General features: G+C 40.7%; 1 protein-coding gene across 4 annotated transcripts in view; it reads left to right on the top strand.

The window, feature by feature from the left end:
* cnksr2a (connector enhancer of kinase suppressor of Ras 2a) overlaps nucleotides 1-24,579 on the top strand; it is a 121,392-nt gene that overhangs the window by 17,814 nt on the left and 78,999 nt on the right. For all 4 annotated transcript variants that reach the window (XM_082546441.1, XM_082546443.1, XM_082546442.1 and 1 more), the window contains exons 2-3: nucleotides 19,274-19,437; nucleotides 20,822-21,024. In XM_082546441.1, the coding sequence (XP_082402567.1) occupies nucleotides 19,274-19,437; nucleotides 20,822-21,024 (367 nt within the window). The remainder of the gene's footprint in view (nucleotides 1-19,273; nucleotides 19,438-20,821; nucleotides 21,025-24,579) is intronic.

Below are 24,579 nucleotides of genomic sequence, written 5' to 3'. Positions count from 1 at the left end.
ACTGCTGATTTGCACCACCTTTTTAAAAAAAATTTTCAATATATTTTGTATTGATTTTATAATTGAACAGTATACAACAATCACCTTCAAGAGAACACAATAGAAGGTGGACAGCAAGTCAACAAGGTGGTAATACAGCATACATAAATGTTAAAACTGAGTACATTTCACTTAAGTTTATTCTTCAAGCTAATGACTGGTTGCCAAATCTTATAAAACACTCTCTCGGTTAGACAAGGTAAACTCAATTTTCTCCAGGTGGAGTACATTTCCAAATTCTCTCAACCACATTTCAAAGGTAGGAGGTTTATCAGACTACCAGCAGAGAAGTATCAGCTTTCTAGCCACAAGTGTAGTCATTGACACAACCTGCGTCTCTGTCTTGTCCCTTACCCATCCTGGTTCAGACACCCCGAGCGATGCTGCAAAGGGGATACATGGGACCTCCCTGCCAATGGCTTTGGTCAGAAAATCAAACCGATGATTCCAAAAAAGCTGTAGTTTTTGGCATTGAAAGAAAAGGTGAGATAAAGTTCTTCGATCACTTGAACACTTAACACAGAGGGCTGAAACGTTCTTATATATTTTTTTCACTTTAGTGGGAGAAAAATGCAACCTATACACAACCTTGAATTGGATCAGATTATGTCTAGCATTTATAGAGCTAGAATATATATTCTTAATGCACTCTTGCCAAACATCATCAGTAACATCCACCCCCAGTTCTTCCTGCCACTGCTCCCTAAAAGTATCAGATGAAGGACTGTATATATCTAGTAAGGCCCTGTAAAAGTACAAAATTCTAATCCAATTGATAAAAGAATCACCAAATCCAAATTTGGATAATACAGTAAACAAATACGGCCACTCGACCTGATCAAAAGCTTGTTCAGCATCCAAAGCTATTACCACAGAATCATCTGAACACCTAGCAGGACTATATATGAGATTAAATAAGCTACGCAAACTAAAATAAATGTAGTGGTTAGGGATAAACCCTATTTGATCTGGATGTATAAGTTTAGCAATATGATCTTTGAGGCGGTTTGATAAAACTTTTGTTAATATCTTGGTCTCAACAGAAAGGAGAGATATAGGCCGATAGGACGAGACAGACACAGGATCGCGATCTTTTTTAAGAATCAATGAGATTACACCACGATGCAATGAACTTGGCAAAGAGACAGACAATTTTGAATAGTTAAACATACGCAAAATTAGAGGGGCTAGCAATGAGGTGTAAGCTTTATAAAACTCTGCTCCGAAACCATCTGGCCCAGGGGCCTTATTATTTGACATCTGTTGAATAGCTGTCTTAATCTCATCTAATGTGAAGTCCGCCTCCAAATCTGCAACTGCCTCATCATCTAATTTTGGGAGATTACACTTTTCCAGAAAGTCCTCAATTAATGACTGACTCACAGAACTTTTATAGCTATAAAGATTACGATAAAAATCTCCAAAACAATCATTTATTTGTTGAGGGTTTCTAGTGGTCCACCCATGTTTGTTATTGATTGATAGTATAGTTTGTGATGCTTGTGTTTTTCTAAGTAATCTTGCAAGTAGCCTATGAGGCTTATCACCCAATTCAAACAATGTTTGCTTACACTTAGTGATTTGAAGGCAAACTTGTTTGCTAAGCAGAGAATTATACTCACACTTCAATTTAGTAATTTTGCCCAGTAATTCTATTGTGGGAGAGGATTGATACGTTTGTTCTAGTTGCTGTATATTTGACTCCAGATCCTTCAAAGCCATTTCCTGGGATTTACGTTTAGCTGCAGAGAACGAAATAATGTGGCCTTGAATTACCGCCTGTCATGGTCCTGGGTCGTGTGACCCAGTGTGTTATGCTTAACCTATTTTGATGTTTATTGTTTGCTTAGGTTCTTTAAGGTAGTCCAGTCCTTTTTGTAATTATGTTACCCTTGCATTACGTCTCCCTTGCCCTTCGTGTGTTTATGTCTGTGTGTCTTGTACTGTCAAGTTCATGCTGTCAGTTATGTCACCTCCCCCTGTACTACGTCTCCCCGGTTCATGTCTCATGTTTCCTGTTTTACTTTGAAGGCCTGCATTCACTGTCTGTGTATTCAGCTCACTCCTCCTGTCCTGTCGTTAAGTTCATGTGTGTCAGCTGCGTTCCCATGTGTGGCCACTTCCCCTGATCATCCCTCATGTGTATTTAGTCTCTGTGTTTCTTACAGTCTGTGTCGCGTCGTCTGTGTTCCCACCCTCCGTGTTTCCATGCCTGGTCTGTTGTCTTCCAAGCCATAGCCTCACCATAGTTTGTTCCCAGTTTAGGTTTTTGTTTAGCCACGCCATCCCTGCTGTATTTGCACACCTTGTTTTCAGCCATAATCGAATTTCCCAGAGGAACCCACCCGAGGGATTAATAAAGTTCTATCTAATCTAATAATAAAGGCTCGCCTTCTGTTAAAGCTCACTCCCGTCTGTTCACTTGTGTACGCACCTGGGTCCATTACACGCATTCTCCACTCGGTCCGTCACAGCGGACCGTGACACCGCCTTCATACTCTCCCAGAGAATTGCATCATTAACATCACCTTTATCATTATCATTAACATAATCCAAAATGTGCTTCTCCAATTTCTTATGAAAGGTCTCATCTTTAAGCAGAGTTGGATCGAAGCGCCAGTTTCTTCTGTGTAAATTGGCTAAATCTGCTAAGTCCAGTGGGTTTCCTTTCTCCATCCCCTCCGCAACTCCAAGGATCCTGATATTCTGTCATCTTGACTGCAACTCGAGGTCATCCAATTTTTTGTGATGTAAATCGTATCCTTTCTGGAGCGAGTCACAGAGCGCCTCTAAAACGGCAATCCTCTCGTCATGCCCGTTTATAGCTTTCTCAATATCATGTATCCTCCCAGTTACAGTGGAAAGAGTGGTCTCCATAGCGTTCATCATGGTTGAAATAGCAGTTAATTTGCTATCAACCGAAGTCTCCAATCTAGAAATTGCACTCATTATGTTGGCTGACGTCAGGTTAGCTACTTGGGAAGTCACGGGGCTATTTGCACTTGGCTCCTCAGCTAGCGCGCGCTCGTTAGCCACACTCGCTGACTCACCTTGATCTTCTCCGATTTTTCACGGGCTTTTGAAGCTTTAGGTTTCATTGTTATAAAGTATATACAAACGTCAGGACTCAACAGAAAGGTTTCAAAAAACAGATGGATATGAATAAAAAAATATAGGTTGGTTCGGAGCTCTTTCAAAAAACGTCTTACGCCATTGCTTCCTAACCACGCCCCCATATGCAACATTCTCTGACTGGAAGAAATTTGTTTAACATTTAAACCTACTTTCTGCACATTCCAGCACATAAAATAAAATGATTTTTTGTGTTTACACTCACTCTTTCAAATAGATGCAAGTAAAACACAGCAGAAAATAAATAAAATCAAAGACTCAGCAGTCCCGTTGCCCTATTTTCACCTGTATAGCAGGAGTGGGGCAGGTGGAGGTTTGCCCTGGTGCAGGTGTGCCACAGCGGTCAGTGGAAGGATACGGCAGTTTTTCTGTGAATTTCCCATTCCGTCGTAGCGCACTCGGTGCTTGCTCGGACGTTTAGGGTTTTTTTTGCTGTAAAAAGAAGTTTTCTTCCCACGCAGCGATCAGCGGACGCTAATGTTTTTGTCACTTTTTACGGAATCAAACTCAAAGTAAGATCAGCACTTCCACGCTTTAAACACTGCACGGTCATACTCTCTCCGCACTCGATATATTATCCATTTTTGATCTGCACACAGGTGTTGCCACAAACGTCGCACTCGCTTATGTCATTGTCATGAGACACTCTCACAAAAAAACCCCACGGTTTTAGTAACGCAGCAACACAGCGTGCTTATGAGAAAGTAACAGTAATCTAATTACCTTTTTTGAAATAGTAATCCCTTACTTTACTTATTACTCAAAAAAGTAATCGGATTATAGAAACGTGTTACTTGTAACTCATTACTTGTAACTCATTACTTGTAACGCGTTACTGCCCATCTCTGGTGACGTCACCCACGGATTATGGACTCCGCATTTTGAAGCTTTGATCTTATTATTTTGGGTCTATGTTATTTTTTTGGAGCCATGCTTGGATAAGACAGTGTGAAGTTATCAGCTAGCTTGGTTACCAAGCTGCATCTATAAACTGTGTGGGTGAAATAAATAAAGACAAACACATCTGTTAATTAGACCCAAAGGAACAAACCAGTAAGATACTAGAAATACCAAAATTTAAGACAACTAGACTGAAGCTTAACCTTTAAGCTTAAATTTCAAAACTTACATTTAACTACTGATTTTATCTACTGTTCTGATTTTATCTGTTTTGATTTTATATACTGTTGTTTGTTTGTTTGTTAATTAGTTAGTTAGTTTATTTGCTTGTTTTATTCAATTTTAAATCATGCTTTTTATTTGTTCTTGTTTCTAATGTCTCTGTAAAGCACTTTGAATCACCTTGTTGTTGAATTGTGCTATACAAATAAACTTGCCTTGCCTTGCCTTGCCTTGCCTTGTAGATGGTCTTTCGAGCTATAATATTAGTCAGATAATCAGTGAAAACTAGTCTGAGGCTGTGGGGATCAACTCCCTTTTGGAGCCAACCCGACCAGGTTGATGGAGGAAGTGCAGTTTGTGGCACTTCTGCTTTGGCTTGATGTTTCAATCAGGAAGTAGCGGCTCCCTAAATTATTCTGTGTTTAATTATCCACTTTACTCTATGTGGTTCTCTGCAGAGCCTTCGAAGTAAAGATTGAGACCATAAACATAAGCAAAGTGCTTACTGAGGTCATAGGTCGAGAGTCATTATCTCATAAACACTTCTTTTTTTTACCCGGAGGCGTAATTAAAAAAACTTGCCTGCTGAATGCACTGGCTCCCCTGTTTTTTAAAAGTGCCAGAAGCATATTGGGCTACACCTACTGTATTAAAATTAAACACATCACATTATCATTGCAAATAAAGCATTAAAAAAAGATATTTGAATTGAGTAATTATACAATTCCCAATGATTAGAAAATCAGCCGGGTTGTGCTCATCCAGTTCTTTATTGATTCCCTCATTGAGTCCTGTCTTTCTTCTTTCTGCTTTGGCTTTCAAATCCTCCCGTCCCACTCCTTTGTGCATGCAGAACTGCAGCGAGTTTGACATAATTTTAGTTGCAAATACTTTTCCATCATTTTATTTGTCAATTGATCTCCTCCACTCTGATTCACCCATACTATTACAGCTCAGCCAAAGACTGTATATAAAAATCTAGATAGCTTCTGGATCTGAAAGTTTTTGTCTCCATCTCTAGTTTAAAAAGTTAGGAAATACAACACCATCTTCATGTTCCACCTTAGTATCCAGAAGGAGGGTAAAGCATGCTTTATCCACAACGTTGCCTTATGTACATTTATTTCACTTTCACTGGACACGATTGTGAAGGACCGAGCAGTGAAGGAAACTTAGGCACAGGTTAAAGTCCAAAAAAATTATTTTTTATTTAACCCAAAAAACATAATTGGTTAAATCATGCAAAAATAATCAAAATCTTGGGCCCATAAAAGAGGTCAAAATAACAAAACTCTACTCAAATTTGACACCACTACTAATAACTCAAACAAACTGACCTAACTTAATGAGACAAAGGGGAAACTTAAATAGTGGCTGATCAGCTCACAAAAACAGGAGAAGGGGTAAAACACACAAAACCTAACTAAAGCAAACATAATGAACTCCAATTCCCCCCCATGGTCCCGAGTAATGGCACGAACCAATTTGCAGTCTTTCTTTAAAGCTTGCTCCGCCCCTTTTCCACCTCTTGGCTCCTTAATCAAGGGACTGGAACAGCTTCAACTAAGGTAACTCAGAAAACAAAAGATTAATCATACATAACAGTGTAAACTAAAATGTGCGCACTTATTTTAGAATGCAGTGTTATGTGGATATGTGAATTAACTCTAAACCAAAACCAGTTATTTATTGTCCTGTAAATTAATTCCTATATTTAAAGAAAGACAAATGTGAATGCAATGTTACTTTTAAGCCTCTACACTAACATGGTGGGTATTACCACTGTGTGGCTGTAAGTGCAGCCATCACAACGATGAAAAACATCTTTGTTACCATAAATATAACTGTAGTTCATTTAGTAGCCTACTGCTCATGTACATATTAAGTCTAGCAGACCAAACTAAAGTGTTTACCCTCTTCTTCCCTTCAGCTGACATGTTTGTGGGGGTATATTTGACTGTTGCAGAATGAATTCCATACAGCAGTCATTATGCTGTGTATATTAACTGTGCAGATCTGCTTCACTTTCTCTCGTACTGCGTGGGCGTGTGTGCTCGTTGATGCCACTTACAATTTGACTCATCAGTATTCGGGGCATTCACGCTCTCCCTCACTGCCAGTGATAAGCGATGCTGATTATCAGTGAACTTTTGCCACACAGTGCATCGCTCCCCTTCTGTTTTGCCTCTCGCTGCCTCTCTCAGCAATAGTAACACTTTGCCTGTGAGAGCCAACATTGTTTTAATCAGCTTCACATCTATTAAGAATCAGCTGCTATTAACACTCATTAAAACCTAAGTGGTGGAGGCAGGGCTTAGATGTCTTACTTGAGTAAAAATAGCAAAGCCACAATGTAAAAGTGCACCGCCTGGTAATATAGTGCATGTTTTTAAAAAGGGTTTCCTTTACTGGAGGTAAAGGAACTAACTCAAGCTCCGAATCAGTGCTGCAATGGTTGCTTTCATAGCCAACTTATCATCCTCTGAGAGTAGGCAGGACGCAAACGCAGAATCAGAATGAAGTTTGTTGATTTATTTACAGTCTCTATGAACAGTTTTCAAGTAAACGCTCCGATAGACTCCACTCCGTCCTTAAGGTCAATACCGAAACAGACTTCTTTGTCCTCCCATTTGCGATTCCTCCTCGAGGAAAACAGGGCAGGCTCCTGGACAGAAGAGAGGGAGGTAAGAGGCGCACACACATAACAGATGAACAGACTTACTGAACAGAGGTGAGTATCTACCGTGACTCATTTATGCTCTGAAAGAATGACTGAAGGGAACAGACTAATAATCAGATGAGGACGCAGGTAAGATGATTGTTGTTCTTCTGGACAGAGATCTCCGATGTTGTTCCCGGGATCTGCTGGAGCCACTCGCCTAGCTTGGGAGTCACCGCACCTAGTGCTCCGATTACCACGGGGACCACCGTTACATTCACCCTCCACATCCTCTTGAGCTCTTCTCTGAGCCCTTGGTATTTCTCCAGCTTCTCGTGTTCCTTCTTCCTGATATTGCTGTCATTCGGAACCGCTACATCGATCACTACGGCCGTCTTCTTCTGTTTGTCTACCACCACTATGTCCGGTTGGTTAGCCACCACCATTTTGTCCGTCTGTATCTGGAAGTCCCACAGGATCTTAGCTCGGTCATTCTCCACCACCCTTGGGGGCATCTCCCATTTTGACTTCGGGACTTCCAGGTTATACTCGGCACAGATGTTCCTGTACACTATGCCGGCCACTTGGTTATGGCGTTCCATGTATGCCTTGCCTGCTAGCATCTTGCACCCTGCTGTTATGTGCTGGATTGTCTCTGGGGCATCTTTACACAGCCTGCACCTGGAGTCTTGCCTGGTGTGATAGACCCCAGCCTCTATGGATCTTGTACTCAGAGCTTGTTCTTGTGCTGCCATGATTAGTGCCTCTGTGGTGTCTTTCAGTCCAGCTTTGTCCAGCCACTGGTAGGATTTCTGGATATCAGCCACCTCCTCTAACTGCCGGTGGTACATACCGTGCAGGGGCCTGTCCTTCCATGATGGTTCCTCCTCTCCCTCCTCTTCCTTGGGTTTCTGCTGCCTGAGGTATTCACTGAGCACTCGGTCAGTTGGGGCCATCTTCCCAATGTATTCTTGGATGTTCGTTGTCTCATCCTGGACTGTGGTGCTGACACTCACCAGTCCCCGGCCCCCTTCCTTCCGCTTAGCGTACAGCCTCAGGGTGCTGGACTTGGGGTGAAACCCTCCATGCATGGTAAGGAGCTTTCTTATCTTGATGTCAGTGACTTCTATCTCCTCCTTTAGCCAGCCTATTACCCCAGCAGGGTACCTGATCACGGGCAGGGCGTACGTGTTGATGGCCCGGATCTTGTTCTTACCATTCAGCTGACTCCTCAGGATTTGCCTGACCCTCTGCAAGTACTTGGTGGTTGCAGCTTTTCTAGCGGCCTCTTCATGGTTCCCATTCGCCTGCGGGATCCCCAGGTACTTGTAACTGTCCTCTATGTCTGCAATGTTGCCTTCTGGTAGTTCAATCCCCTCAGTTCTGACTACCTTCCCTCTCTTTGTTACCATCCGACTACACTTCTCCAGTCCGAACGACATTCCAATGTCATTGCTGTATATCCTGGTAGTGTGGATCAGTGAATCGATGTCTCGTTCACTCTTGGCATACAGCTTGATGTCATCCATGTACAGGAGGTGGCTGACAACTGCTCCGTTCCGTAGTCGGTATCCGTAGCCAGTCTTGTTAATGATCTCACTGAGGGGGTTCAGGCCTATGCAGAACAGCAGTGGGGACAGAGCATCAGATCCCGCACTTGATGGTGACTTGTGCTATGGGCTTGGAGTTGGCCTCTAGTGTTGTACGCCACATCCCCATTGAGTTCCTGATGAAGGCTCTTAGGGTCCCTTGTACAATCTTGTACAATTCTAGGCATTCCAGTATCCAGCTGTGGGGCATTGAGTCATAGGCCTTCTTGTAATCAATCCAGGCAGTGCACAGGTTGGTCAGTCTGGTCTTGCAGTCTCGGCTGACTGTTCTGTCTACCAGTAGCTGGTGTTTTGCGCCTCTGGTATTCTTGCCAATTCCTTTCTGTGTCCCGCTCATGTATTGACCCATGTGCCTGTTCATCTTAGCCGATATGATGCCTGACAGGAGCTTCCATGTAGTACTGAGGCAGGTTATTGGTCGGTAGTTGGAGGGGACCGGTCCCTTCTTGGGGTCCTTGGGGATCAGGACCGTCCGACCTTCGGTTAGCCATTCTGGGTGTCTCTTGTTAACTAGCAGCTGGTTCATTTGTGCTGCCAGATGCTCGTGGAGTGCAGTCAGCTTCTTTAGCCAGTAGGCGTGAACCATGTCGGGCCCTGGTGCTGTCCAACTCTTCATACTGGAGACCCTTTCTTGGATATCTGCCACTGTGATGGTTACTGGACCCTGTTCAGGGAGGTCGCTGTGGTCTGCCCTCAGATCCACTAGCCACTGAGCATTGCCGTTATGGGTTGCGTCCTTCTCCCATATGCTCTTCCAGTATTGCTCCGTCTCCAGCCTTGGTGGTGCTGTTCTCTTATGTGTATATATATATATCTATATATATATAGATATATATATATATAGATATATATATAGATATATATATATGAAGGAAGACCATGTATTTAGACGTGCATTATAAACATATTTTGACAGAACGGTGCTGTCACTCTTAAAATGAACACTGTGAATTGTACATTTGATGTTTGATACCTAAGATTACACAGAATAATACATTTGTCTACAGTGAAGGTGAAAATTTAACATGAATAAAGACAAAATGTAATGTTAGAACACGTAAGGTCTGAAAAAAAATCTAACCAAAAATCATCATCATCACTGACATTGACTAAAGACTGTATGTAAAAGATGGACATTACCAGCAGGGCATCATCCACTGGTGATAGTCCTGTTATATAATGCACTCACACTTGTATTGTGGTCATATTAGTCACTCCAAGCATTTTAGACCTCAGTGGCACAAGTCTAGAGACTTGCTGCTCACACCCTAGCAACCTCTGGTCACTAGGGAAGAATTGGTATTCCCTAGCAACATAGCATTGCATGGCTTGGATAGGTGTGTGATTACTGTATGGAGGACAAGACTTAGACTGACTTTGGTTTCACTCACCAATATTTAAACCATAGAAACAGGGAAATGAATAATACAGAAATAAAGAAAACAATTCAATAAGTAATTCATATTGCCAACTTAAAAAAATCCCCCAGAAATTTGAAGCTTACAGATTTTAGGCTGAGCTACATTAGTCAGAATGGTGTCAGTCTGCTAAAAAACACTTATAGTGAGTGAATACCTTTAAATGGAAGTACTTCATATAATTTTCTTTCCACCACTTTGCCAATTAAAAAGGTGTTACCACCTTTACCGAAGGATTTCATATTAAGTCCTACTTACAGTGGCTTGCAAAAGTATTCAGCCCACTTGAACTTTCCCACATTTTGTCACATTACAGCCACAAACATGAATGGATTTTATTGGAATTCCACGTGAAAGACCAACACAAAGTGGTGTACACGTAAGAAGTGGAACGAAAATCATACATGATTCCAAATATTTTTTACAAATAAATAACTGAAAAGTGGGGTGTGCGTAATTATTCAGCCCCCTTTGATCTGAGTGCAGTCAGTTGCCCATAGACATTGCCTGATGAGTGCCAATGACTAAATTGAGTGCACCTGTGTGTAATCTAATGTCAGTACAAATACAGCTGCTCTGTGACGGCCTCAGAGGTTGTCTAAGAGAATATTGGGAGCAACAACACCATGAAGTCCAAAGAACACAGCAGACAGGCCAGGGACAAAGTTATTGAGAAATTTAAAGCAGGCTTAGGCTACAAAAAGATTTCCCAAGCCTTGAACATCCCACGAAGCACTGTTCAAGCGATCATTCAGAAATGGAAGGAGTATGGCACAACTGTAAACCTACCAAGATAAGGCCGTCGAACAAGGAGAGCGCTGATCAGAAATGCAGCCAAGAGGCCCAGGGTGACTCTGGATGAGCTGCAGAGATCTACAGCTCAGGTGGGGGAATCTGTCCATAGTCAGTCTATTCGTCGAGCACTGCACAAAGTTGGCCTTTATGGAAGAGTGGTAAGAAGAAAGCGTTGTTAAGAGAAAACCATAAGAAGTCCAGTTTGCAGTTTGCCACAAGCCATGTGGGGGACACAGCAAACATGTGGAAAAAGGGGCTCTGGTCAGATGAGACCAAAATGGAACTCTTTGGACAAAACGCTATGTGTGGCGGAAAACTAACACTGCACATCACTCTGAACACACCATCCCCACTGTCAAATATAGTGGTGGCATCATCACGCTCTGGGGGTGCTTCTCTTCAGCAGGGACAGGGAAGCTGGTCAGAGTTGATGGGAAGATGGATGGAGCCAAATACAGGGCAATCTTGGAAAAAAACCTCTTGGAGTCTGCAAAAGACTTGAGACTGGATCGGAGGTTCACCTTCCAGCAGGACAACGACCCTAAACATAAAGCCAGGGCAACAATGGAGTGGTTTAAAACAAAACGTATCCATGTGTTAGAATGGCCCAGTCAAAGTCCAGATCTAAATCCAATCGAGAATCTGTGGCAAGATCTGAAAACTGCTGTTCACAAATGCTGCCCATCTAATCTGACTGAGCTGGAACTGTTTTACAAAGAAGAATGCTTAAGGATTTCAGTCTCTAGATGTGCAAAGCTGGTAGAGACATACCCTAAAAGACTGGCAGCTATAAAGTATTGACTCAGGGGGCTGAATAATTACGCACACCCCACAGTTATTTATTTGTATGTGGAAAAGTTCAAGGGGGCCGAATACTTTTGCAAGCCACTGTATGTGTACCTCAGGTTACCTGAGCCAAACACGCAACACAAATCACATCTGAGCAGTTTGATGTCTTCTTATCGAGTGCTTTCATGCTTGTCAGTGGAGGCTGTGAGCCGAGATATCGCTCATCGACTTGAAGTGTTTGGAGGTCCAGATAGTGGAATCAATTTGTGGAGTTTCCTCCCAAAATGAGATAGTAGTGAAAAGAATGATTTCTTATCTTAAAAACCAATTGCTCGTTGTTCATTTTAAAGCCACAAAGCCAGGATATATTTACATTTTTAGTGATAAAACTTAGTGACTTTTTCTTTTTTTTCCAATGATGATGGGTTTCAAGCTTTCACTTTTTTCATCTGACCCGATGTATGGCATTCTGGGACTGAAAGCTTCATTTAGATTTAGCGGCTAAGGAGGAGGGTGTAGAGAGCGACAAATGCTGTTTTGCTGGTTGCTGATGAGAGAAGGAATTTGTGTGTGGGAAATAGTTTGCATGCAATTTAGCAGCTGGCTTGTGTGGGTTTTTTTTTTTTTTTTCCTGTTTGCCCTTTTTTCTCCCAATCCTTCTCTTCCTCTGCTCGCTTCCCATCCTGCTTCGTTTCCCCATCTTTGTTAGTGTGGTTATGATAGATGAGTGTATTATAAAGCGGTGACTTGAAGCAAGGGGAAATCAATGCTCATTCCTCAGAGGTGTGTGTATGTGTGTGTGCTTTCCAGCTGGCTGTTTGTTAAGGGGTTAGAAGCTGGATACATTCATTGTTTTGGGAGCCAGGGGCTGCAGCTGAACTGCTCTGTCTTGATCTGCTTTCCTTTGACTCAGCAAACACACTCTGGCCAGACAAACACACACACGCACGCACGCGCACACGCACTCAAAGACAGCACGCACCCACCCACTAAAACGCTCACACACTAGCAGATCTAGAGAGACCTGCCCACACGTACAGCACAGACGTTACACAATCCAGCAGAGAGTAAAGTCTTACCTGGTTTGCTGCCTAATTGCTCGTCCATTACTTCTTCTGTTCTCGACTCTTGTTTGAGTTACAAGGTTTTTTTAAGGTCCTTTAGAGACTCTGAGCTGGACATGAACCCATAAATAGTGGTGACATGAGAAAACTTTGTTTCTGAGACAGTAGTAAAACTTCCTCCTTTTTATTTGCAGTTGTTTTGCAAATAGGTGTGTGCTTTTCGCATGCATGCTTAGAAAGCAAAAGTGGGTCCTATCCAGATTATAATATCAACCCTCTAAGATTCTCAGTGCCTCTTCAAATCAGATATCTGGGGAAATGAGCAGCTGCACAAAGCGTTGGGACAACAGATGCAAACTCCTTACGGCTTTTGAAAAAGTGTGATGTTTACGTGAATCATTTCAAGTTATTCATTTGAGAAGATTCATGCAAACTGAAAGTGAACAAAAATTGCTTTAAACAGGTTTCAGATGTGGTTAATGGGACCAACCATTCACAGATCGCTGATTTCTGAAGGCTGAATTTGCAACAGTGTTTTTGTGATCACCTCAGGCAAAATAAATGGTCTACTGAGGTATATTGAGCTTGAAGCCAGAGTCATCAGTGTCACGAAGTAACGCGTTACTGTAATCCGATTACTTTTTGCAAGTAACGAGTAAAGTAAGGGATTACTATTGCAAAAACGGTAATTAGATCACCGTTACTTTCCCGTAGGAACACTGCGTTACTAAAACCGTGATTTATTTTTTTTTCTTGCGAGAGTGTCTTATGACAATGACGTAAGCGAGTGCGACGTTCGTGACAACAGCTGTGTGCAGATCAAAAATGGATAATATATTGAGTGCAGGAGAGAGTATGACTGTGCAGCGTTTAAAGCGTGGAAGTACTGACCTTACTTTGAGTTTGATACCATAAAAAGTGACAAAAACATTAGCGTCCGTTGTGCGTGCGAAGAAAACTTCTTTTTACAGTGAAAAAAAACCCCCTAAACTTCCAAGCAAGCACTGAGTGCGCTACCACGTAATGGGAAATTCACAGAGAAACTCGCGGATTCTTCAACTGACCGCTGCGGCACACCTGCACCAGGGCAAACCTCCACCTACCCCTAAACTTCTTTTTACAGCGAAAATAGAGCAACAGGACCGCTAGTCTTTGATTTTATTTATTTTCTGCTGTGTTTTACTTGCATCTATTTGAAAGAGTTAGTGTAAACACATTTTTTTTATTTTATGTGCTGCAATGTGCAGAAAATAGGTTTAAATGTTAAACTAATTTCTTCCAGTCAGAGAATGTTGCATATAATTAAATTTTTGCTTGATGCATAAAGTTAAAAGATTAAAACTAATAAAACAAGTTTTAAAAAGAGACTTTTCCATTTGATTACATTTTGTATGATGGATTATGTAGAAAAAGTAGAATTGGGCTGAAAGATCTATTTATCACCTATTCATGTTGTAAATCGTGTTTTTTAAAAAGTAACTAAGTTATTAGCTACTTTTGAAAATAAGTAATCAGTAAAGTAACGGGATTACTTTTGGGGGGAAGTAATCAGTAATTAGTTGCTGATTACCTTTTTCAAGCAACTTGACCAACACTGGTTATCAATGCCACTGAAGGAAGCACAGCTGCAGTTACAGCAGAGCAAAGAGCACCACAGTCACAGTAATTTGCATGCACTCTGTGGTTGATGCTGAAAATGCAAAAATATGTTTTTATGCTTGCTTCTAATCTGCTGCTGAGTCTTTTTTTTTTTCTACTGAGCACACATTAAAAAACTGATCAGTCTATTTGTAAGACAGTGTCAGACCTCATGTATCAAGTTTCAGAGCGCTAATGTGCAGCTGTCATGGCAGCACCAAGCAGTAAAATAATGATTTTCTGCAGCGTCGCCTTCTCACTGCGTTGCCTTTTTCTGTTATTTATATACATACATACATACATACATACATACATATGTGTGTATATGACATAGACAGAGTTGATAACTACCATTGTGTAATTTGTTATCTGACTGGGTTTTTTGTTTTGTCAAGCCAGCTATTGCAAAGAAAGCCCACCTGTGCTGAACTTGCTTTGTAGTACGCCCCACCGAACAGCAGATGAGTGAGGCTGTTGTGCTCACAGTTAGACTGCGTTCCTGAGATGACCATATTAAGTTGGGGTGGCTGTAGCTCAGGTGGCAGAGCAGGTCAGCCACTAATTAGAAAGTCGGTGGTTCGATCCCAGGCTGCCTCCTGGCTGCATGCCAAATATCCTTGGGTAAGATGCTAACCCCATGTTTGCCTACTGGTGGTGGTCAGAGGGCCCGGTGGCGCCAGTGTCCGGCAGCCTAGCCTCTGTCAGTGCGCCCCAGGGCAGCTGTGGCTACAATGTAGCTTGCCATCGCCAGTGCGTCAATGTGTGTGTGAATGGGTGAATGACTGAATGTAGTGTGAAGCGCTTTGGGGTCCTTAGGGACTAGAAAAAGCGCTATACAAATGCAGGCCATTTACCATATTAAGGATATCAACTCTCACTGACATCAGTCAGAGCCAAGATTAGAAAAAATCTGTGGGAGGATCTTACATCTTTACACGGATTGCTTAGTACATCAGTAATACATCAGTATTTCACACTTTTCTATGTTTAGCATTAGCATCTAGCACTGTAACTGTTTATGACTGAGAATAGAGAAAAGCATAGAAGATTATCAAAGTAGATATGCAGCATCTCTAGTCTCAGACATTCACCGGTTTCAATTTCATTTCAGTCTTGGAAGAAAAGTATTGCAGACGTTTAAAACCTGCGAGTTATCAGAGGTATAAAGTCTTAATTAAAGGCTTCGCTGTGCTTTAAATGAAATACTTGTTAGATTACTTTCTGTCATTTGTCATGACTACAAATGCAGTTTGTATGAACAGAGGAAAGGCTGCATGAAAAGGATACACACAGCCAACCTGCTATTTTTACTGCTTAGAACGCTCAAAATATCAAGGTAACATGATTCATCGATTTTTGAGTTTTCCCACCTCGTGACTGTTGTTACTTTTCTTGTTCACTTAATTACAATTTTCCTGTGAAGTTAATAATCGAATTGTTTGACTTTACACCAGACATCCTTCCTCATGCAACGCTCCAATTTGAGACTGCACTAGCAGTGAGAGTACACTAGCTGGTGATCCCCGTTCATGAGGCTGGGGTTGTGTTTTGCTAACATTCACCTCACAAGCGAAAGGTCACTGGTTCACACGCTAGCATGCAACCCCTGTTGGTTATGAGCCTGGATAAATGGGAGGGTTGTGTCTGGTTTAAAAATCTGTGCTAAGCCAAATATGCACACCAATCTTCTGAGAGCAACTCTTTCATTGACCTGCAGCTAACAATCACCTCATTTTTGTAAAACCTGAATATCAAGGGTCACAGCTGCCAAAGTGAAACTCAGAGAAAGAAAGCTGTTAGGGCAAAAAAACCACAGTTACCCAGGCAGTACTGATGTTCTAGTATATAGCCAGGGTTTCATTTTCCACAGAATTATATTGCAGCTCTAACTTGTAGATGATGTATGTAAAAAATATCTTTGACAAATTCTACTATAATCTAGCTTTAATGTTCACAGCAGATACATTTAAGACTGTATAGAAAATAATGCCAAACACTGAATGTCTGGAACTGCATTGCAGTTAAAAATTAAGCCTTTACATCCAACAATTTATCATTTTTTTGTAACATCTTATCCAACTTAGGATCACAGGGGGATGCTGGACTCTATCCCAGGTACACAGGGTGAAAGGTGGGATATTCCTTAGACAAGTCTCCAGTTCTCACATCTAGAACCATTGCCAAGTTAGAACCATCAATTAACCTAACAAGCATGCATTCAGACTGGGAAGAAACCTAGAGGAGACCGACATAGGCTGTAGCTCCACACCAAAAGGACCCAACTAAGCAGGAGCTTCAAACTCAGAAACTAAAAACTGCACCGCCGTGCTGCCCCACTGCATTTGAAATGATTCAGGAAGATGTAAAACAGGCCTTTCACTTGTGGAAAAGAACTCACTGAATCTAAGAGATTTCAGAGTAGAAAATCACCTCCATATATCCTGTTAGCACTGAGGTGGAGAGGCAAATAGACAGTTTCATTCTTTCTTTCATTTCCCTCTCCATTCCCTTTCATTTCTTAGTAAAACAGCTTTGAAACTAACACATACACAAACCGAGTCCCAAAATGCCTTTTGTGGCTCTCCCGTCTCTCTTAAACCAAGCTCTGTCTCCTACTTTACCTTTTGCTGCACTTGTTTTAAAACAGGCAAAATGTACAAAACTGCGAACAAGCTAAAACGTCTCAAAAACATGACACAGCAGCTGTTGTGTTATATCAAACAAAATGGAACAAGCAGCAGTAGAAAAACTGGCATTGCATTTTTCTGTGCAGACTAAAAGAAATCTGTGCTCCCTACTGACAGACTTTAAAGAAGGAAACCACCGTTGATAGTGTGGCAAAGAAAGCTGTTTAGGGCTTCTGGAGTGCAGCCCAAAACCTATAATTTTAAGTGGGAACGTGTGCGGTTATTGATCGGGGAATAAACGTGTTGAAGAGTGTCTGAGCTGTCGGCAGGCCATGAAGAGTGATGGTAGCGTTGGGATGAGAGTTTCCTGAGAGTCTACAGCCAATAATTTCAAACTACCTTCTGTGTACTCCCATAATTCCCATAAATATAGCCTTTAATCATATCACTATATATATCTATAGGCTCTTTATAGTTATGGTTACTGACAGTATCCAGCAGTAGAAATGAGTGAGCAGAAAAGTCACAGTATGACAATAGAGAGGAAGAAATAATAATAAATAAAGACAGGATGTGACTTCATTTTCTGTAACGATAATGCCAAATAATTCTGCACATTACAGCATTTTATTTTTTATTTAAAAATAAAATAAATATTTAAAAAGTATAAAGTGACATTTGCTCTGACACATTTAGGTGTTTGGTGCAAAACCTACAATTACTTTGTAAGGTGATGAGCTAAATACTAACAACACAATGCTACCCCTGCCTGGTAATTACAGAATGCTGACGCATGTGCGACCACCCTTTGTCCCTTCCTTTCATAATAAAAGCCCTTATCATATACCGCGTATGGGTATATGATACCCATACGCGGTATATGATAAGGGCACTATTGTTTGGTCACTAGGCAACAAGATAACATCATGAGATATCATGCATAATTGAAGTTTTGTTGATACAAATGAAATGTCATTCATACTATAAAACTGCATAAATTATAATATATATATTTTATCATTTTATTGTGCATAAAACCTACTAATGGGTCAATTTAAGTGATGGTACGTGGTTGCTAGGCATCATATGGTATCACAATATGGGATGTCAAGTTTGTTTTTTCAGCTCCTGCTTGTGTACGATGAGTTCATGGCCACACACACAGAGATTAAATGAAATATAGTAAGATACATGTTTAAAATGCTATTGTAAAGAATGGAAACTAAATGAAGCTACTAAAATAGATTAAAGATTATGAAATATAGTATGAATGGTAAATGGTAAATGGCCTGCATTTGTATAGCGCTTTTCTAGTCCCTAAGGACCCCAAAGCGCTTCACACTACATTCAGTCATTCACCCATTCACACACACATTCACACACTGGTGATGGCAAGCTACATTGTAGCCACAGCTGCCCTGGGGCGCACTGACAGAGGCGAAGTAAAAAGCGGAATACATTTTTATGTTGACCAAATAAATTTTATCATTTAAAAACATACAGAACTGACTTAAAGGGACAGTTCACACCCACAATTAAACAGATATTTAAACTGTTGGTGCAGGTAGCCCTCCTCTAAGTATATCAGGAGCATGCAGCTAGCTAGCATTACAGCTGAGAGGGGGAAGCCATCCTGCCATCTGACAAGCACAGGGAGAGGCACGCTTTCTTCTGATGCGTGTGATTTGGCAGAAGGATAAAAGTTCCTGTGAATCTTGTCACATGAAAGTGAATGTTTTTTTTAAATTATTTATTAATTTCTTTAGAATAAAAGTGAATTTTTTCAAATATCATCTTTTAATTGATTTATTTTTTCTTGGCACTTTGACAAAGTGCTTTTTTGACTCCATTATTTTTAAGAGAAGGCAGACATCTCTGTATCCATTATCTCTGAAATTGTGATTCAAGCCAAAACTCTCTAGATGGGGGTTAAAAACATGCACATTTAATTTTACATGTAATATTAATTCAGTTATGAAGAATAGGTGTATATAAATGTGTTTGCATTATTTTTATCCCATCACTCTAAAATGTATTACAGCTAAATTCATGCCAATAATTAGGAAGCTATTCGAACCCATAAAAGTAGGTCTTAATTTGTCTGAAGCGCTTGTGTTGAAGGCACCTGTACTTCTTTTTAGATTCTTCAAGAAGACCTCTTATCTGAAAGGTGCTCTTATCTTCAGTTCTAAAAGCTCCTGGAGAGTCCCAGGTGTTTAAAAACTTTAGCACTTCTTCTTGTTTGGGTCCCTTTTTGACCATTTAAACTGATTGGAATCCAGAGGCTGAAGGTGAAGGTTGTGATCCCAGTAGTAGGTTTTGGAACAAATGTGAATGTGTCTCTTGCGAGCAACCTTGATAATGTGCTTGTCTATTGCAGGTCTGGACGACTGCTTGCAACAGTATGTGTGTGTCTTTGAGCGCGGAGGTGTTTGTGGGGAGCGGCTGCTGAGGATTAGCCACGCCGAACTTGAGGAGCTGGGAGTCTCTCGCATCGGACACCAGGAGCTCATTCTGGAGGCTGTCGACTTGCTCTGTGCCCTGGTGAGTTTGTGTGTTCTGCTTTGTGCTTCACTGTAGTGCTGAGCTCTCATTAGCAGTCTCTACAGCTGCAGCTTTAATGTATGCCACTGCCAGTAATGTGTTAGTGTCCTCCGTTAAACCCTGGCATTTCCTAATTGTCCCTATCTCAAAGTAAAAACAAATAGCCTCGTTTTGAACATTCGGAGTTCGAAATTAATGCAATGAATACTTTTTTGGCTTGAGAAACATGAATTTATGTTTATTAGAAAAAATTGATTCAGGGTTAGCAACCTCCTTTTTTAAGGAATATCTGGCAGAACATCAACATCAGCTGTACAAAGCAAGCAACACTGAAACTAAGGCGGCAATATATGAATCATAAAAAATGAGTTACAAATAAGTCATTCAAATGAGGACAGCAAAAATAAAGTCAACTTAAGATGATTAGCATTGTTTTTAGATATAAGATTATAAGGAAGATGAAACCTGAAACACAATGAAACCAGTTTAGCAAAAGTACATATTAAAAAGAAGAAAAATAATTTCCTCAAATACCAAAATAGTAAATTGGGCAAACTGTTAGTTTAGCCAGACCATTAAGTTATCCATGTCATCTCAGCGCCAGCCCACTGATACCCTTCTACACACCCAATTGATGGGTGTGGCTATTTTAGCTGCTTTAGTTTTCAGCCCGCCCTCCACTCCAGCTCCTCCTTTTCTCACTGTATCTGACTGAATCTGTGCTGAATGTGTTGTCATTAATCTCTGCTCTGTGCTATGTGAGGTTCTTCCTGCTGCGCTCCCTGCTTCTGACTTCCCATGTATGCACATTAAAGGGTAGATCCATACTGTGAAACCGAATTTAACGCAGCGCAAAACAACAGTCTTTTTGTAGCACTCTCGACTGAACTGAACTTGTCACCCTTCTCTGTGCAGTGCTTTTGTCTTCTCTGCGTTGTGTGCTGTTTGCTCCACATCTCTGACATCTCCAGTCAATAAATCTGAATTAAAGTTCCTACAAGCAGATTTTAACATGAGGGCAGAGCAGATGATGAAAATGGCTTCCAGCAGCCTGGTCACATATTCATTCAGACAATTATTCCAAAAAAGAAAAGAAATCTCAGGAAAACTAGATAAATGTCACGATAATCATCATCATCACCCACTCAGACTGCGTTCTCTGAATAATTCCAACAACCATTTTAGTCATTGTGAGTCATTCATATCCATCATTTTAGTCGCCTCCATCGTGGAAGACAATAAAAGACAAAATGGAGCTTATTTTTTTTACAATAAAATTGACCAATATGCAGCAAAATCTTAATAAAAGCTGGCAAACCTGCTGACAAATAATTTGTATTCATGAAGGTTCGCTGTTCATGTTTATATCTTTGTTTACATCTAGAACTCAGGGCTGGAGACAGAGAGCGTCAGGACTCTGGCTCACAAGCTCGGCGCCTCAGCCAAGAACCTGCAGAACTTCATTTCCGGACGGCGTCGGAGCAGCCAATCAGAGAGCAGGAGCTCGCGGCGCCTCCCCAATGATCTGCTGACCTCTGTGGTCGACCTCATCACCGCTGCCAAGAGCCTGCTGGCCTGGCTGGACAGGTGAATATACTCTCTAAATTTGTCTTTGCGCACAGACGCGGTGTGTTTATCCAAAGGAGAGATGATGCAGGTTGGTGCTTTAGTTGTACAAACAGATTTTATGATTTACCCTTTGTGGTGTGCCATAGGGTATATGCTCGAAATCTGAGGATTTCCATGCTTGCAGACTGTTTGTGTTATTCAATGATTCACTTGTATGACAGCAGATCTAGTCATGCGAGAGATAAAAATGTGAACTACGTCAAACTTCAGATTTTAGCCAAGCCATGCAGCTCTTTGAAACCTAAATCAAATCAATATTTGTCTTTGCAACAAGACCAATTCTCCTCGGTACACTTGGCAGGTGATGTTTTTCCGAGACTCTTCTGTGAGTTTAGGCTGTCTCAGTGTCTTCTGTCTGATCCTCACCATCATGGAGCCTGATCCCAGACTCTGTGATGTTGAGATCCGGGCCAGACCACCTGTTGCAAGACTGAAGTTATCAGACACCACCCCGATGCTACTGTCTCGGTTTGGATTTGTTTATTAGCACAAAAATAGATAGAAAACTTGTTCTGAGTACGATCTTCTGTCATAATAAAGGCTGTTCAAATTAGGATTGTTCAATATGTCCATGATGAAAAAATTAACAGTGTTTATGTAGGGCGATTAACACCACATGCTGCAGGCACTTATACTGTGCAATGCTTTTAATTAGGGCCCTCCATGAACATAACTCAATAAATTTGTCTATTACATTTATTAAAACGGGACCCAGAGAGCTCAGAAGGCTTTGCAGTGATATTTTGATGAGATGACATACTGTATTGACTTAAGTTAAGAAAGTCAATAAGCCTTCAGTGGTCAGTCACTAGATAGTTTGGGTTTGCTCAGCTTTTGTTCTACATTATTTGATCAAATTACTTTGAAACAAATGTCAAAATAACAACATTAAATATGGAATTTTTTTTTACAGTGTAGGCAGAATTGGGTGCTCTGACTAGGGTCTCAGAAGATTTCTGCAGATGCATTTGTATTAAAACATAATAAAACACTGATTAAAATACAAGAGAACGCAATGATTCAAAATAGCTGGGAACAAAGTGATTTACAGAGTGATGAAAACTTGGAAAAATACATGAAATGTAATATAATTAAATCACATATGATTAAAAAAGTACCTCTGGGGTCTGTAGGTAGGGTTAATATAAATAAATGAACAAAACAATAATAGCAATTTATGAGTGTTCATAAATTATTTAAACATTTTTTATGTCAGTTTCACATTACAGTGGACCAGTTATGCATATAACCCTCAGGCTAGAAAGGTATACTGGGAATGACTTTCCCACCATTACTTCTGTGTCTCAAAAGACCGAATATCACGTGAGTTAATTTAAATTTTATTTTGTAATTTAACTCACAAATTTAAACTTAAATATTAACTCATCCATGACATGCAATGTGAAATATTTGCACTGTTTGTACGATGCTGTATGAAAGGAATCTCGTATCTCAGACTATTCAAATATTTCTCATCATGTTTGAGTGAATATAAATACTGTGTATCTAGGTCTGGGCAATAAAACAATAAAGATCATTATTGTGAAACAGCTTTTACTTGACAGAAATATAAGATGGGTTAAATGTAAAGTCGAAAGAACTTGTCCATCCATGTTTTGACCGATGAAAAGTAAGGTCATTGATAATGACAGTAGCACCAAACCAGTCATGTGGTGGAAACAGAGTTATAACCATGTCAGATTATGTTGACATAGAGCGTAGGAGGAGCAGCCTGCAGCAGCACATGTGCTAATGTTTGCTCTATTGAAGCCGTACACACAAGTACGTTAGGAATGAATGACTGACAAAATTGTCAAGGTCTGCAGGAAGAGCAGACTGAGTCCGATGTGGAGGACCCAAATGCAGATGTCTGGAGACAGAATAATCTTAACAAAAGGCGAGTGGTTCTTTGGCTGATAATCCACAAACAAAAGACTAAGCATTAAATACAAAAATGAAGTGAAAACTTTAAATTACATTAACTAAACTTGGAAAAATACAACGAGATACAAGGAAGTGGGAAACACTGGGAACGTGCTGACAAAGGACAAAGGGAGACTGACTCAACAGGAGGGTGATTGAGACAGCTGGGAAACACAGCTGGACCAAATTAGACATAATGAGACAGGGGAAGCAAAAGTGAACATAAAGCATGTGGGATGAGGGACTATCAAAATAAAACAGGAAGCACAAACATATTGAGACTAAGACACACAAGATTGACACGGAAAAAAGGTAAACAAACATGGGGACATGGCAGACTTAACATGGAGCATACTAACATAAAAAAATACAGAGATGTGACTAAGGACAGTAGGGCAACACTAAGGGAACTATTAAACCTATCTAAACTAAACTAGGTATTCATAATACATTGGAAAAACAATATGGGAATGAGAATAACTAATGAGCAAATATATAAATAGAATCTAGGAACATAAAAAAAATTCTCAAAGCCTAAAACAATGAAGATGTAACAAAATTCCAAACTAAACACAAAAACACCAGGTCCAAGACCCAGAACCACGGCAACAAAAAATGTTCATGAAAACCTGCTGTCAAACAAGAAATACCAAGTGACACAGCCCAAGGCTCAAAAGATGAGGACATTGTTTGAAAAGAAGGATCAGAGCCTCTTTAAAGGCCTTCAAAGAAGCAAAGTAGCACACACTGCAAATGGTGTTGCAAACATGTTACCACAAAGACGGGTAGCAGCGTGGCTCATTTTTACCATCTTAAGCAGTGCCATATGCACAGTGCAACACTTTACAGTCCAAGGCAGTTTGTCCAGCACCATCCCTTGTGACAAAAAGTGAAGAGACACTGATAACACAAATGCAACGGTACTTTGTTGTAAAAGACACGATGCCAGTAAGCACAATCGAACATGTCGAATTTTAGCAGCTGATTAAAGTAATTGACCCCAGTTGCAAAACTCCATGACCATAAAAGGTCATTGCCGAAAAGGCTGGCTGTTCACAGAGTGCCTATCAAAGCATGGTAATGGAAAGTTGACCGGAAGAGAAAAGCGTGGTAAGAAACAAATGTGTAATCAATAGTGATAGCTGCACCCTCAAGAGGACTGTCGAGAAAAGTGGATTCAAGAACTTTAGTCAGAGCATCAAGAGTTACCACGAGCACACGTCTTCAGGAAAAAAAAGCTACAGCTTTCACATTCTTAATTTCAAGCCAGTCTTGAACCAGAGAAAATAGTAGAAGCATCGTGGCATATGGAGAAAAAGAACTGGAGTGCTGCTTAGTGGTCCAAAGTCCTTTTTTAAAAATGAAAATAAGCTTTGCTTCTCATTGGGAAATCAATGTCCTAGGGTTGGATGGAAGAGTCAAGAAACTCAGAATCCGAATTTTTTTAAGCAAAGTGTGATGTTTCAGATGTCTCCGATCTGGTGTCCCATGTCATGTGCTGGTCTTGGTGGTGGTTGGTCCAAAGTCAATGCAGCCATTTGCTTTCAACCTTAATGAAGATGCTGATTTTATTTTCTAGCATGACTTAGC

This window comes from Aulonocara stuartgranti (assembly GCF_965226115.1).
Source record: "Aulonocara stuartgranti genome assembly, chromosome: 9".
NCBI classification, from domain to species: Eukaryota; Metazoa; Chordata; class Actinopteri; order Cichliformes; family Cichlidae; genus Aulonocara; species Aulonocara stuartgranti.
This window is presented reverse-complemented; position numbering and strand designations above follow the sequence as displayed.